This window comes from Heterodontus francisci, chromosome 41 (assembly GCF_036365525.1).
Source record: "Heterodontus francisci isolate sHetFra1 chromosome 41, sHetFra1.hap1, whole genome shotgun sequence".
Lineage (NCBI taxonomy): Eukaryota > Metazoa > Chordata > Chondrichthyes > Heterodontiformes > Heterodontidae > Heterodontus > Heterodontus francisci.
This window is the reverse complement of record NC_090411.1, coordinates 30,668,213-30,683,012: the sequence shown is the minus strand read 5'-3', so window position 1 is coordinate 30,683,012 and position 14,800 is coordinate 30,668,213. Positions and strand designations below refer to the sequence as shown.

The 14,800-nt window shown below is 45.0% G+C and overlaps 1 protein-coding gene across 2 annotated transcripts in view; it reads left to right on the top strand.

The window, feature by feature from the left end:
• Positions 1–359: 359 nt before the first annotated feature.
• Positions 360–14,800, top strand: part of LOC137353425 (protein phosphatase 1 regulatory subunit 12C-like) — a 76,678-nt gene continuing 62,237 nt past the window's right edge. For both annotated transcript variants that reach the window (XM_068019696.1, XM_068019695.1), the window contains exons 1-2: positions 360–717; positions 9,096–9,226. In XM_068019696.1, the coding sequence (XP_067875797.1) occupies positions 406–717; positions 9,096–9,226 (443 nt within the window). In that variant the 5' untranslated portion in view covers positions 360–405. The remainder of the gene's footprint in view (positions 718–9,095; positions 9,227–14,800) is intronic.

Below are 14,800 nucleotides of genomic sequence, written 5' to 3'. Positions count from 1 at the left end.
TGGTTCAAGACAACAGCTCACTACCCCCTTCTCAAGGAAAATTAGGGATGAGCAATATTTGCTGGCTGCCAGCACCACATCCCCTGAATGAATTAAACTATGCAAACGACGGGCAGCAGACTCATAATGCTGCAGTTTGTTGTCCAACTTCCAAAGTACATTCTGGTGAAATACTTATCAGGGTGGGTTTGGTGGACTACAACTCCCATCATTCCAAGCGCTCCTCCCAGCCAGCTGGACAACACTGCGCAGCCGTCAGAACTACAATTCCCACAGTTCCACGCTCCGGAGTCCAGCCAACCAACTGCATTTCCCAGAAGGCCGTTCCGCCATACGTCACTGCGTCGGATCTACGTCACCACGCAAAGTGCAGCCCCCCCAGAAAGAGGGCGGCTGCAGTTAAAGATGTCGGAGCGGGCGGGAAGCGGCGCTGCCGCTGCAGCTGCTGTCGCCGCCACGGAGAAGCGCAAACAGCAGCTGAAGCGTTGGAAGGGTTCGTGCACCGATCTGGAACCGGGCGAGCCGCGATGGTTGGCGCGGCCCGCTAGGGGCGCCGGAGGGGTGGGTGCTTGCAGCCTCAGGCGGGTGAGGTTCGAGGCGGCGGCGGAGTTTCTGGCGGCCTGCGCCAGCGGGGACTCGAAAGACGCGGAGGAAATGCTGAGAGGCGGTGCCGACGTCAACTGCGCCAACACGGATGGGATCAGCGCCCTTCACCAGGTGGGGACTACGCCTGCGTTGCATTGGCGGACAGTCGTGCGCATGCCTGGGAGTGCCGACTGCGGAAGAGTGCGCATGCGTTATGGAATGTGCGTCGCGCGGGGAACGCTGGGAAATGTAGTTCGTGTCTGGTCTTACTCTGCTTGGAGCGACTGTCATGAATGGTGATTGGGACTGCGTCTCCCAATATGCACTACGGCTTCCGTATCGTGCTGTTTGAAATATTTATGTACATGTTAAACTTTTTAAAATTAAAACTGGTGTACTTTCTGACACTTTCCTTTTGATAAAATATTGAATGGGGCAGCATACTCCATAATTTTAAATAAGGATTACTAATACATTGATGGGAGAAAGTTGGGTTTTGAGAATAAAGCTATAAAATTTCTGGGGGAGGTTGAAAGTTTCAGGGGTGAACCTGCGGAAACTGTGCATAAAATTAGTAGGTCAAAATCGGGCAAACTTTACCCTGAGAGAGTTCCAGTGTGGCAACGGTGACTCGAAATTTATTCTATTTTCTCATTTATGTTTACCCAGGGTTTAAAAGTACAAAGACTCCTATATTTTTGTTTAGTTTAGTAGTTAATTGCAATTTAAGGTGCATCATGTAACTTGCTGTTCAGTTGGAAACAAAAACGGAAAGTGTTGAAAATATACTGCATATCACCCACAGGGTGGTGGGGATCTGGAACTCTCTGTCTGAAAGGGTGGTAGAGGCTTAAACCCTCATAAGATTTCAAAAGTACTTGGATCTCACCCTAACCTACAAAGCTACGGACCGAAAGTGGGATTAGGCTCGATGGCTCCTTGTCGGCTGGCGCGGACGTGACCGATTGAATGGCCTCCTTCCATGCTGTAAATTCCTGTGATTCGTACAAGGAAAAAAAACACATGTCAGAAGTGTAATTCTTCAGTGGGTGTCAGCTTGGCTCTGTAGCACTGTGAGTCAGAAGGATGTGGGTTCAATTTCCATTTTAAACACCTTAGTGATTCAGTGTCGAAGGTGCATTTTTGGAATGAGATATTAATAATCCTGTGATTAGAGTTTTCCTAATTTTGTCCAGTAGTCACTCAACTAACGTGATCAAAAACAAATTTAACTGGTATTGATCTCATTTGTTGCTTGTGGGATGCTGCACAAATTGACTGTATTTGTGTACATGAAAAAGAAACTGATCTTCCAACCTTCTCGCCATCATGAAGGCTGCCTATTTCCACCCCATACTATCGCTCGCATCTGCCCTGCCTCAACCCACTTACTGCTGAAGCTGTCAACCTTGCTTTTGCTGCCTCCAGAGTTGACTAAATGCTCCCCTGTCCACCCTCCTGTTGTCATAAACTTAAGCTCATTCAAAGCTCTGCTGCCCCTGTCCTAATTTGTACCAATTCTTGCTTGCCTATTACCCTTGTGCTTGCTGACCTACATTGGCTCCCAGTGGAATTACCTCCCTAAATCCCTTTGCCTTTCTTTTCCCCTTAAAATTTAACTCTTTGACCTAGCTTTGATTATCTGTCTGAATGCCTCCTCTTTTGGTTCAGTTCATGCTCCAGTGCGGTGCTTTGGGACATTTTACTAGGTTAAAGGTGAGATATAAATACATGATGATATGTACAAGCGATTACACATCAAAAGTAAATAATTGGTTGTGAAGCACTGAGGATAAGATAATTGGCTAGATGAATGCAAGTCCTGTCTGTCCTTCACAAATGCTGACTGATCTGTGTATTTTCAGCAATTTCAGCTTATTCCTGACAGCCCATTGCTAACTGTGTCTGCCTCAACTGGATGAATTAAAAGCAATGCAAATGTATTTTGTTGGCCTGACCTGGCGTACTGACAATTCACCTCCTTCCAATATTTGTATTTGGCAATGATCCTTCTCAGCTTTCAACTCCCCAACTTGCTCCAACTCCTTAATTGAAACAACAATCCTCTCATTGTCTGCTCCAGACTCCCCCTGACTCTGCTGATAGTGCAAGCTAGGATACAGGCCCCATCACGTTCACCCAAGACCCATTCTTGCTGACCTGTATTGGCTCCCGGTCCAGCAACGCCTCAATTTTAATTTGCCTTTTCAAATTCCTCCGTGGCCTCGCTCCTCTCCCTATCTCTGGACCTCTGCGATCTCTGCACTCCTCCAATCCTGATCTCTTGTATAACCATGGTCTTAAGCCCTACACCATCCAGCATCCATGGTCCTCTGGGGTGGAGAATTCCAGAGATTCAGAACTCTGAGTGAAGAAATTTCTCATTTCAGTCCTAAATGTCCAACCCTTTATCCTGAGATGATATTCCCCTAGTTCTAGACTCCTAGCTGGAGAAACGATGCTATCAGCATTTACCCTGTCAAGCCATAGAGTCATTATGGTGGAGAAAGAGGCTGTTCGAGTCCATGCCAACTCTCTGTAGCGCAATCCAATCAGTCCCATTTCCCCCACTGTATCCCTGTAGTCTTGCAAGTTTATTTCCCTCTATTGCCCATCCAATTTCCTTTTGAAATCATTCTTCTTAGAATCTTCTATTTCAGTGAAATCAACTCTCATTCTTCTAAATTCTAGAGAATATGGGCCCATTCTATTCAATCCCTCCTCAGTTCAGCCCAGTCACCCAAGGAATCAATCGATTGAATCATTGATGCACCCCTTCTAAAGCATGTATATCCTTCTTTGGGTAGGAAGACCAAAACTACATAGTGCTCCAGGTGTAGTCTCACCAAACCCTATGTAATTGCAGCAGGACTTCCTTACTCTTATGCTCCAATCCCTTATAATAAAAAACTAATATACCACTTGCTTTGCTAATTGGTTGCTGTACCTGTGTGTTAACTTTGTGATTCATATACAAGGATGCCGAAATCCCTCCTGAGTACCAACAGTTATTAGTTTCTCAGCTTTTTAAAAAAAAAATCTGCTTTTTAGGTGCTCCCTCCCCCTTTAAGACACTCCTTTAAGCCTACCTCTTTGATCAAGCTCTTGCTCGCATGTCCCAGTATCTCCTGATGCGACTCAAATTTTGCTTGATAACACTCATGTGAAGCACCTTGGGACATTTTATCACGCTAAATGCTGTATAAATGCAAGTTGTTCATACTGAGCCTGTCTGCTGTCTGACTACAGATGAGCAAAAAACCATTGAAGAAGCTTTGCACTTGCAATTTTAAAAAAGCTGTGGGCAAACTATTGCGTCATTGCTGCAGATTGTGTAGCTGCACACTGGGGCAGCTTTTGTCAAGTGCCTGCAGCATTAGTTTGTCTCAAACACTGAACTAAACGGAACTCTACCTTGGCGAGGAGGGAGTGCTTTCATGGGATATGTCACTTTTAATCATAACAAACCTAATTTATGTTCTTTTGTGTGACAGTACTTGGTGTTCTCAGCAAGCATTAGCCAGGACAGGATTTTTGTTTTGCCTTTTCTTGGTAATCTCATTCTTCCTTATTTTTCACTGTGATTAGAATTTAGTTCCTTCTAGCTTCCCCTAATAGTTTATTGGGTGGTTAATGCTACCCAGTGTAGTACCAAGCTATACAGACAGTTTGGTTCAAGTACAATCTGTGGTCTGTGTTCTGCTCCCTGATTTCTGCCAGTTGAGACTCTAAACTCGTATGGAACCTTGGTTAGGCCATAGAATACAGAGCACCATTCTAATCACCCTATTATCAAAGGGATATAGAGGCGCTGGAGAGGATACAAAAAAGATTTACTAGATGCAACCTCTCAGTTCTCATTCTATCAGGAAAGATTGAACAGACTGGGTCTCCTTTTCTAGAAAAGGGGTAGCTTGATAGAGGTCTTTAAAGTAATGAAAGGGTTTTGATGCTGCAAACATAAATAGTTTCCACTTGTGGGGGAGTCCAAAACGAGGGGCCATAAATAGAAGATTGTCACTAATAAATACAATAGGAAATTCGGGAGAAACTTCTTTACCCAGAGAATGGTTTTAGAATGTGCAACTCGCAACCATAGGGAGTAGCTGCTTTTAATGGGGAGCTAGATAAAAACATGAAGGAGAAAGGAATAGATGCGTAGGGTTAGATGAAGAGGGTGAGAGGAACATAAAGTCTAATATAGACCAATTGGGCTGAATGGTCTGTTTCTGAGCTGTAAATTCTATGTAATTATAATATGAAGCACTAAAGATTTTCACATGCATCCCCACCACAAGGGGCTGATTGCAAAATTTGGATATAGTGATTTTTTTTTTCTTTGATTCATTCATTCATGGGATGTGGGCATCACTGGCTATGCTAGCATTTATTGTCCATCCCTAATTGCCCTTGAGAAGGTGGTGGTGAGCTGCTGCCTTGAACCGCTGCAATCCATGTGAAGTAGGTACACCCACAGTGCTGTTAGGAAGGGACTTCCAGGATTTTGACCCAGCAACAGTGAAGGAGTGGCGATATAGTTCCAAGTCAGGATGGTGTGTGACTTGGATGGGAACTTGCAGGTGGTGATCCCATGGATCTGCTGCTCTTGTCCTTCGAGGTGGTAGAGGTCGCGGGTTTGGAAGGTGCTGTCAAAGGAGCCTTGCTGCGTTGCTGCAGTGCATCTTGTAGATGGTACACACTGCTGCCACTGCTTCGGTGGTGGAGGGAGTGAATGGCACACCATCCACAAACAATCAAGCAGGCTGCTTTGTTCTGGATGGTGTCGAGCTTCTTGAGTGTTGTTGGAGCTGCATCCATCCAGGCAAGTGGAGAGTATTCCATCACACTCTTGACTTGTGCCTTGTAGGTGGTGGACAGGCTTTGGGGAGTTAGGAGGTGAGTTACTCACCGCAGGATTCCTAGCCTCTGACCTGCTCTTGTAGCCACGGTATTTGACTACTCCAATTCAGTTTCTGGTCAATGGTAGCCCCCCAGGATGTTGATCATGGGGGATTCAGCAGTGGTAATGCCATTGAATGTCAAGGGGAGATGGTTAGATTCTCTCTTGTTGGAGATGGTCATTGCCTGGCACTTGTGTGGCGCAAATGTTACTTGCCACTTATCAGCCCAAGCCTGGATATTGTCCAGGTCTTGCTGCATTTCTACATGGAATGCTTCAGCATTTGAGGGGTCGCGAATGGTGCTGAACATTGTGCAGTCATCAGCAAACATCCCCACTTCTGACCTTATGATTGAAGGAAGGTCATTGATGAAGCAGCTGAAGATGGTTGGGCCAAGGACACTACCCTGAGGAACTCCTGCAGTGATGTCCTGGAGCTGAGATGATTGGCCTCCAACAACCACAGCCATCTTACTTTGCGCTAGGTATGACTCCAACCAGCAGAGAGTTATCCCCCGATTCCCATTGACTCCAGTTTTGCTAGGGCTCCTTGATGCCATACTCGGTCAAATGCTGCCTTGATGTCAAGGGCAGTCACTCTCACCTCACCTCTTCAGTTCAGCTCTTTTGTCCATGTTTGAACCAAGGCTGTAATGAGGTCAGGAGCTGAGTGGCCCTGGCAGAACCCAAACTGAGCATCACTGAGCAGGTTATTGCTAAGCAAGTGCTGCTTGATGGCACTGTTGATAACACCTTCCATCACTTTACTGCTGATTGAGAGTAGACTGATAGGGCGGTAATTGGCCGGATTGGACTTGTCCTTTTTATGTACAGGACGTACCTGGGCAATTTTCCACATTGCAGGGTAGATGCCAGTGTTGGAGCTATACTGGAACAGCTTGGGCTAGGGGTGCGGCAAATTCTGGAGTACAGGTCTTAAGTGCTATTGCCGGAATATTGTCAGGGCCCATAGCCTTTGCAGTATCCAGTGCCTTCAGTCATTTCTTGATATCACGCGGAGTGAATCGAATTGGCTGAAGTCTGGCATCTGTAATGCTGGGGACTTCAGGAGAGGGCTGAGATGGATCCTCAACTCTGCACTTTTGGCTGAAGATTGTTGCAAATGCTTCAGCCTTATCTTTTGCACTGATGTGCTGGGCTCCCCCATCATTGAGGCTGGGGATATTTGTGGAGCCACCTCCTCTTCCTGTCAGTTGTTTAATTGTCCACCACCATTCACGACTGGATGTGGCAGGACTGCAGAGCTTTGATCTGATCCATTGGTTATGGGATAGCTTAGCTCTGTCTATTGCTTGCTGCTTATGCAGTTTGGCATGCAAGTAGTCCTGTGTTGTAGCTTCACCAGGTTGACACCTCATTTTGAGGTATGCCTGGTTCTGCTCCTGGCATGCCCTCCTGCACTCTTCATTGAACCAGGGTTGGTCTCCTGGCTTGATGGTAATGGTAGAGTGGGGGATATGCCAGGCCATGAGGCTAAAGATTGTGGTTGAGTACAATTCTGCTGCTGCTGATGGCCCACAGCGCCTCATGGATGCCCAGTTTTGCATTGCTAGATCTGTTTGAAATCTATCCCATTTAGCACGTTGATAGTGCCACACAACATGATGGACGGTATCCTCAATGTGAAGTTGGGACTTTGTCTCCTCAAGGACTTTGCGGTGATCACTCCTACCAATACAGTCGTGGACAGAAGTGTTTGCGGCAGGCAGATTGGTGAGGACAAGGTCAAGTATGTTTTTTCCCTCGTATTGGTTCCCCCACCACCTGCCGCAGACCCAGTCTAGCAGCTATGTCCTTTAGGACTCGACCAGCTCGGTCAGTAGTGGTGCTACCGAACCACTCTTGGTGATGGACATTGAAGTCCCCCATCCAGAGTACATTTTGTGCCCTTGCCACCCTCGGTGCTTCCTCCAAGTGGTGTTCAACATGGAGGAGTACTGACTCATCAGCTGAGGGAGGACGGTAGGTGGTAATAAGTAGGAGATTACCTTGCCCATGTTTGACCTGATGCCATGAGACTTCATGGGGTCCAGAGTCGATGTTGAGGACTCCCAGGGCAACTCCCTCCCTACTGTATACCACTGTGCCGTCACCTCTGGTGGGTCTGTCCTGCCGGTGGGACAGGACATACCCAGGGATGGTGATTGCAGTGTCTGGGACATTGTCTGTAAGGTAGGATTCTGTGAGTATGACTATGTCAGGCTGTTGTTTGACTAGTCTGTGGGACAGCTCTCCCAACTTTGGCACAAGCCCCCAGATGTTAGTAAGGAGGACTTTGCAGGGTCGACAGGGCTGGGTTTGCTGTTGTCGTTTCTGGTGCCTTGGTCGATGTCGGGTGGTCCATCCGGTTTCATTCCTTTTTATTGATTTCGTAGCGGTTAGGTACAACTGAGTGGCTTGCTAAGCCATTTCAGAGGGCATGTAAGAGTTAACCACATTGCTGTGGGTCTGGAGTCACATGTAGGCCAGACCAGGTAAGGACAGCAGATTTCCTTTCCTAAAGGACATTAGTGAACCAGATTGGTTTTTACAACAATCGGCAATGGTTTCATGGCCATCATTAGACTAGCTTTTAATTCTAGATTTATTAATTAAATTCAAATTCCACCTTCTGCTGTGGTGGGATTTGAACCCATGTCCCTAGAGCATTAGCCTGGGTCTCTGGGTTACTAGTCCAGTGATAATACCACTAAGCCACCGCCTACCCTTGATGGTGAGATTTGTGTTACTGATTTCTGTCCAGGCACTCTGTGTGCATTGGCTGGCTCGTAATGCTTTCTGCTGTTGAACATTGTGCCAAGACTTGCTTCCTGGGTTCACACGTGGAGACAATTGGCAAAAGAACCATAAGGGGAAATGAGGATTTTTTTTAAAGTGGCAATGCATTCATATAGTGCCTTTAACATAGTGAAATGTCCCAAGATGCTTCACAGGAGCATCATCAAACAAAATTTGGCTTTGAGCCACTTAGAGATATTTGACCAAGCGGTAGGTTTTAAGGAGCATTTTAAAGGAGGAGAGAGAGGTAGGAAAGCAGAGAGATTTAGGATGGGAATTCCAGACTTTGTGTCCCAGGCAGCTGAAGACATGGCCACCAGTGGTGCAGCAATTAAAATTGGGGATATGGACAAGGCCAGAATTGGAGGAGGTTGCAGAGATAGGGTGGGGAGAGGCTTTGAAAACAAGGATGAGCATTTTAACATCGAGGCTTAGCGGACTGGGAGCTAGTGTAGGCCAGCGAGCACTGGAGTGATGGCTGAACGGGACCTGGTGCAAGTTAGGATAGGCAGCGAGTTGTGATCTGGAATGCACTACCTGAAAGGCTGGCGGAATGCAGGTTCAAAAGTAACTTTAGGAATTGCTCATATATATTTGAAAGAGCAGGGTGAGTGGGACAAATTGACGAGCTTTTGGAAAGAGGCATGATGGACTGAATGATTGGCACTGATTTTTCTGAAGAATGTAAATTACTGGAAAGCTGCTGATGCCTGTGAAACTGGACTCCAGTCTGAATTAGTGTCTACAGGAGAAAATTGTTGGGGGAATGAATTAAGTTTCTTGTCTCAAACAATGTGTATTTTATTTTCAGGCATGTATAGATGAAAACCTGGAAATGGTGGAATTCTTGCTGGCACATAATGCCAATGTTGACCAGTCGGATAATGAGGGATGGACACCACTGCATGTGGCCGCATCATGTGGCTACTCTGAAATCGTCGAGTAAGTTTTAACATCACTTCTTCAGGTCGATTTTGAATTTACCAAGTGTTAAGTGAAATGTCTTTTTGCCCCCCCCCAAGTTAAAGATTGCGAATGTTTAGAATTCAGTCGAGCTGCTGAGGAGCCTGGTCGATTCAGTGTTCATTTGAAGTCTTAGGGCCTTGCAATACATCTCATGAACTTTGTGTAGGTTGCCAATGATTCATCAGTGATCTTTCGTTCTGTGTTGCTGTTCGGTGAAGTACCGATGTCGGTGTATGAAATTTGAGGCAGCTGCAGTCTGTGTGTTTTTTTTTTGGCTTGGGTTTCAGTTTCATACTGGGTGTGAAATGCTTTTACTATATTTGCTCAAACTGTGAAAATGCTACTTGGTACAATTTATAGAATCAATACTGCAGATTTGGGGCTGTGCCTGAAAGAAGCATTTTGAAATGTATGGAACTAGATTGAAGTACTGATGGTTGCAGGTCTGTCCCTGGTAAATTAGCTTAAGTTTTTTTTCCCCTATGCCATTCATATTGTTTACATACAAAGTAAGTTGTGTCAGCACTCTGCCTCCTTCATTGTTTCACTGTCTGCTTCTCACGACAATTGCTAATATGATCAATGATCCTCTTCAATAATTAATCCTGGTTGACATTTTTAAAAAAATGAATGGGGAATGTTGTAGCAATTTGCAATGGTAACAATTGACACAAAAAGTGTGACTAAAAATGGTGACATTGGAAGTAAGGCTTTATGATGCTTCTTAAAACCTACCTCTTTGTCCAAGATTTTAGTCATCTGTCCAAATTTGCTTGATAGTGCATCTGCAAGGCACCTTGGCATGACTTACATTACAAAGCATCTTTAATGTAATAAGTTTTTGTGCACATTAAGTGCTGCTATGTGAAAGATTGTTAATATATACTTTTTTCAATATTTTTATATTTTTTAGGAAAGCAGTGCTATTACCTTGGAGGCTAAGCTCTACATGATTCCAAACACTAGGATACTGCACTCTATAATCACTTTTTGGCGTACAACGCAGTCAGCAATGACACTTGGGTGTATTGCCCAAAGGTTGCATTGATTAGTATTCAGCCCCCCACTTCCCTGTAAGCTTAATACGGTCATACATCTAATAGTTTTTATATATTAACCCATTCCAGTGTTATATGCCACCAATATCACAACCAAGCTATTTTATTTATACAATTCTCACCAAGTGACAATCTCATGTTTAATGGTGAACTATAGCCTCTTTCAGGCAATTAATTTGGGGGGGGGTGGGTGTGGTGGGGTGGCGTCATTATGCATACTGATACAAAATTTGCTTCTGGGAGACCAAGATTACTATGGAGAGTTGCCTGCAAGAGGGGCAGTTAAAGGTGGTGCTATCGGAAAACATATGCTGGAGAGGCTGTGGTCAGCTCACAGATTTTATGGCATTTGCCTCTTGGTGTTGGGGATGTGATTCTTGAGGCCATCATTAAGATTACAAAGGAGGCCTGTGAAATTGCCCCTTTAACTGTAATATGAGGGGAATATAGTTGATTCCCTTTTTGTTGCTCATCTGTGCATTCATGATGCGCAGTACAAAAGGCGGGGGCTCCCAACTGTCCTATATATTCTGGATAAAGGGATTTCAAATTTCAGGACAAAAATCACACCGAGCTTCCCCACCTCTGAATCCTTTGGAACATCTACAAGGATATAATTGAGGGTTAATTAATATGCTGTACTTAAATGTGCAATAGAAAAAGCTTACTGAAAGAAACTTTTGAAGAATTATTAAAAAGAACATGCGGAAAATGGTACGCTGGACTTGTGCAATTACCAGCGACTGGGGAAAAAATCTAATTTTGGAATATATCTTTTTTGTAGTAATTTCAATGTAGAGAGAAACTAGCTCACTGAGTCTTCTAATTAACTTCAGAAGTCAGTTTTTTTTTAAAGCAAGCATAAAGAAGAAAGTCAGTCTGACCTTTTTAAATGACCCAAGTTTGGAACAGTTAACCTCTACTTAACTTGAGAAAACTCAGTGATAATGCCTTTGGCCTTGGAGAGACACACCAACAGAATGTTACATTAGATATTCCATGGTATAATGCTCAAGCTCTTATAAAAGAGACTATCCTTTTCAAGCTGCTATGAACAGTACTGTGGGAGACTTGCTAATTTGTGTATATATATATATATATAAAAATGAAGCAACCATTTCATTGCTCGAGGAAAGTTGGAGCATGGCACAGCTCCCAGTAATGGCAGCTAGTTTTTCAACTACCATCTCAACTCTCCTTGCCCTCTGACCTCTGCGTTCGCTGTCATCCTCTCATGTGGTCTCGCTATTCCCATTGTTTCAATCACTGACACGGCAGCTCTCTGATCGCTTCCTTTTTGTCCTCTACCACCCACATACCCCTTCCAACCACACCACCTTCTGTAATAAAAGCAAAATACTGCGGATGCTGGAAATCTGAAATAAAAACCAAGTGCTGGAAATACTCAGCAGGTTTGGCAACATTTGTGGAGAGAGAAAGAGAGTTAACATTTCAGGTCTGTGATCTGCGAGTTCTGATGAAAGATCACAGACCTGAAATGTTAATTCTGTTACACGTCCTCTGTGTCTGGAACTGGAAAAACACCCTCAGGTCACTTATGATGACTGTTTGTTTGTATTAGATGTTTAGAATGAATGAATGTTTTTCAAACACATTTTGTTCTCTTCTGTCCATTTGTAATATACAGTTTGCAGCTGCCATTTGGACGTCACTAAAGTGCTAGTCAGTCTTTGTATAAGGGGAGTCAAAACCAAATGTAATCTTATGGGGGAAATGACATTAGATATGTGGATCAGAATGTGCAGATGCAATTCGGTTTCCATTTTAAAGTCCTATATTCTGTTTTTATTTTTGTTATGAATTTCAGTGTTCATATTTATAATGGAAACTTTCACTGTGCAGTCTTGCTGTAATTATGCCCTCTGTCCTATGGTGGAACTGCACTGGTTTGGGGGGAGGCGGGGGAAAGGTGTAATTACAATGTCATCATTTTTTAAATGGGATGTTTCCATTATAAGTATGGGTGTAGGAATTGATGTGCATCTAGATATAATAATACTTGCAGTATATTAATGGATAATGTGGGTGTGCCAATTTTGAACTCCTATTAAAACTGGAAGAAAATACCCAGCAGTATAATTCTCTATCTCAGGTCCTTCAAACTGGAGTGGTTCAAACCAGAACTCTAGTAAAACATTGGTAGTTAGATGTCAGAGGGGATGGTACTGGTGTCTGGAGCAGTTTGAGGTGGTGAGTTGAGTAGGACACGGTGTTAGCGTAATGATACAGTGCATACCGGTAGTTAATATTTAATCATGTTTCTGGTAATTAATTATAAGGAGTAATTTTTTTTCACTCTTTATCTGCTCTATACCTCTCATACAGAAACTGATCATCTTTGGGTATTGGAACCAAACTGTTATGAAATCTGTTTACACAGGTTTTTTATTTACCCGATGCAGAAAGCGCGCTCACTGTCTCCCATAGGGAAACGCCATACTTGCCCAAAGTCTGAGAGCTTGGACCATGCTTATCTTTTGTGCTCTTCCACCCCCACGCTCTCTCCCAAGGAGGATAGTCAGTTACTGTGGACAGCTATTGTCCACAGGACTCTCACTGACCTCTTCTCCAGAGATCTTCCCTCTACAGTTTCCAACCTCATAGTCCCATAACCCTGGACAATCCGCTTCTACCTCCTTCCTAAAATCCACAAACAAGACTGTCCTGGCAGACCCATCATTTCAGCCTGTTCCTGTCCCACTGAACTTATTCCTTCCTGTCTTGACTCTCTCTTTTCTTCGCTGGTCCAGTCTCTTCCCACCTACATCTGTGTCTCTTCTGACGCCCTACGTCATTTTGACAATTTCCAGTTTCCTGACCCTAACCGCCTCCTCTTCGCTGTGGATATCCAATCTCCATACACCTCCGTCCCCCACCAGGATGGTTTGAGGGCTCTCTACTTCTTCCTTGAACAGAGGTCCAACCAGTCCCCATCCACCACCAGCCTCTTCTGCCTGGCTGAACTTGTTCTCGCATTGAACAACTTCTCCTTCAACTCCACTCACTTCCTTCAAGTAAAAGGTGTTGCTACGGGTACCTGCTTGGGTCCTAGTTTTGCCTGTCTTTTTGTGGGATATGTTGAACGTTCCTTGTTCCAGTCCTACTCGGGGCCCCAACTCTTTTTTTTTTTCCTGGTACATTGATGGCTACATTGGTGCCATTTCCTGCTCCCGCCCCAAACTGGAAAACTTTTATCAACTTTGCTTCCAATTCCCACCCTTCCATTACCTTTACATGGTCCATCTCTGACACTTCCCTTCCCTTCCTCGACTTCTCTGTCTCCATCTCTGGGGATAGACTGTCTACTAATATTCATTATAAGCCCACCGACTGCCACAGCTACCTCGACTACACTTTTGCACGCCCTGCTTCCTGTAAGGACTCCATTCCATTCTCCCAGTTTCTCCGTCTCTGGTGCATCTGCTCTGATGATGCTACCTTCCACAACAGTGCCTCTGATGCACCTTCCTTTTTTCCTCAACCGAGGATCTCCCCCCACCCCACCCCACCCCTGCTACTGTGGTTGACGGGGCCTTCACCGTATCTGGTCCATTTCCCGCACTTCTGCCCTCAGCCTTCCCCTCCCTCCCAGAACGGCGGCAGGGTTGCCCTTGTCCTCACTTTCCACCCAACCAGCCTCCACATCCAGAGGATCATCCTCCACCATTTCGGTCCACCTCCAGTGCAATGCCACCTCCAGTGCAATGCCACCACCAAACGCATTTTCCCCTCCCCTGTCAACAATCCAAAGAGATTGTTCTCTCCGACACCCTGGTCCACTCCTCCATCACCACCAACAGCTCGTCCCCTTCCAACGGCACCTTCCCATGCAATTGCAGGAGGTGTCATATCTGCCCATTTACCTCCTCTCTCCTCACTATCCAAGGCCCCAAACACTCCTTTCAGGTGATGCAACGATTTACTTGTACTACTTTCAATTTAATATACTGTATTCGCTGCTCACAATGCGGTCTCCTCTACATTGGGAGTCCAAACACAGATTGGGTGACCGCTTTGCTGAACACCTCCGCTCAGTCCGAAAGCATGACCCCAAACTTCCGGTTGCTTGCCAATTCAACACTTTTTTTTTTCCCCTCCCCCCCCCCTGCCGTCTCTCTCATTTCTGTCTTTGGCCTGCCCCAGTGTTCAGTGAACATCAACGACAGCTCGAGGAGCAGCACCTGATCTTTCGATTAGCACTCTACAGCCTTGTGGACTGAACATTGAGTTCAATAACTTCAGAGCATGACTGGCCTTTTTAAAAAATTTTAACCATGTGCCTGCTTTTCATGTAGTCAGAGCTGCTCATTATTCCACTATTAACAGTCTCTGTGGACTCATGCTTTTTCTTTTACCACAGGCATTAATACACGCTTTTCCTTTGTCCCAGGAGAGATTTGTTATTCAATCACCCTCTGTCCTATCAAACACCTTCCTCTTTATTCTCTTCCCCCACCCCACTCTCCTTCAC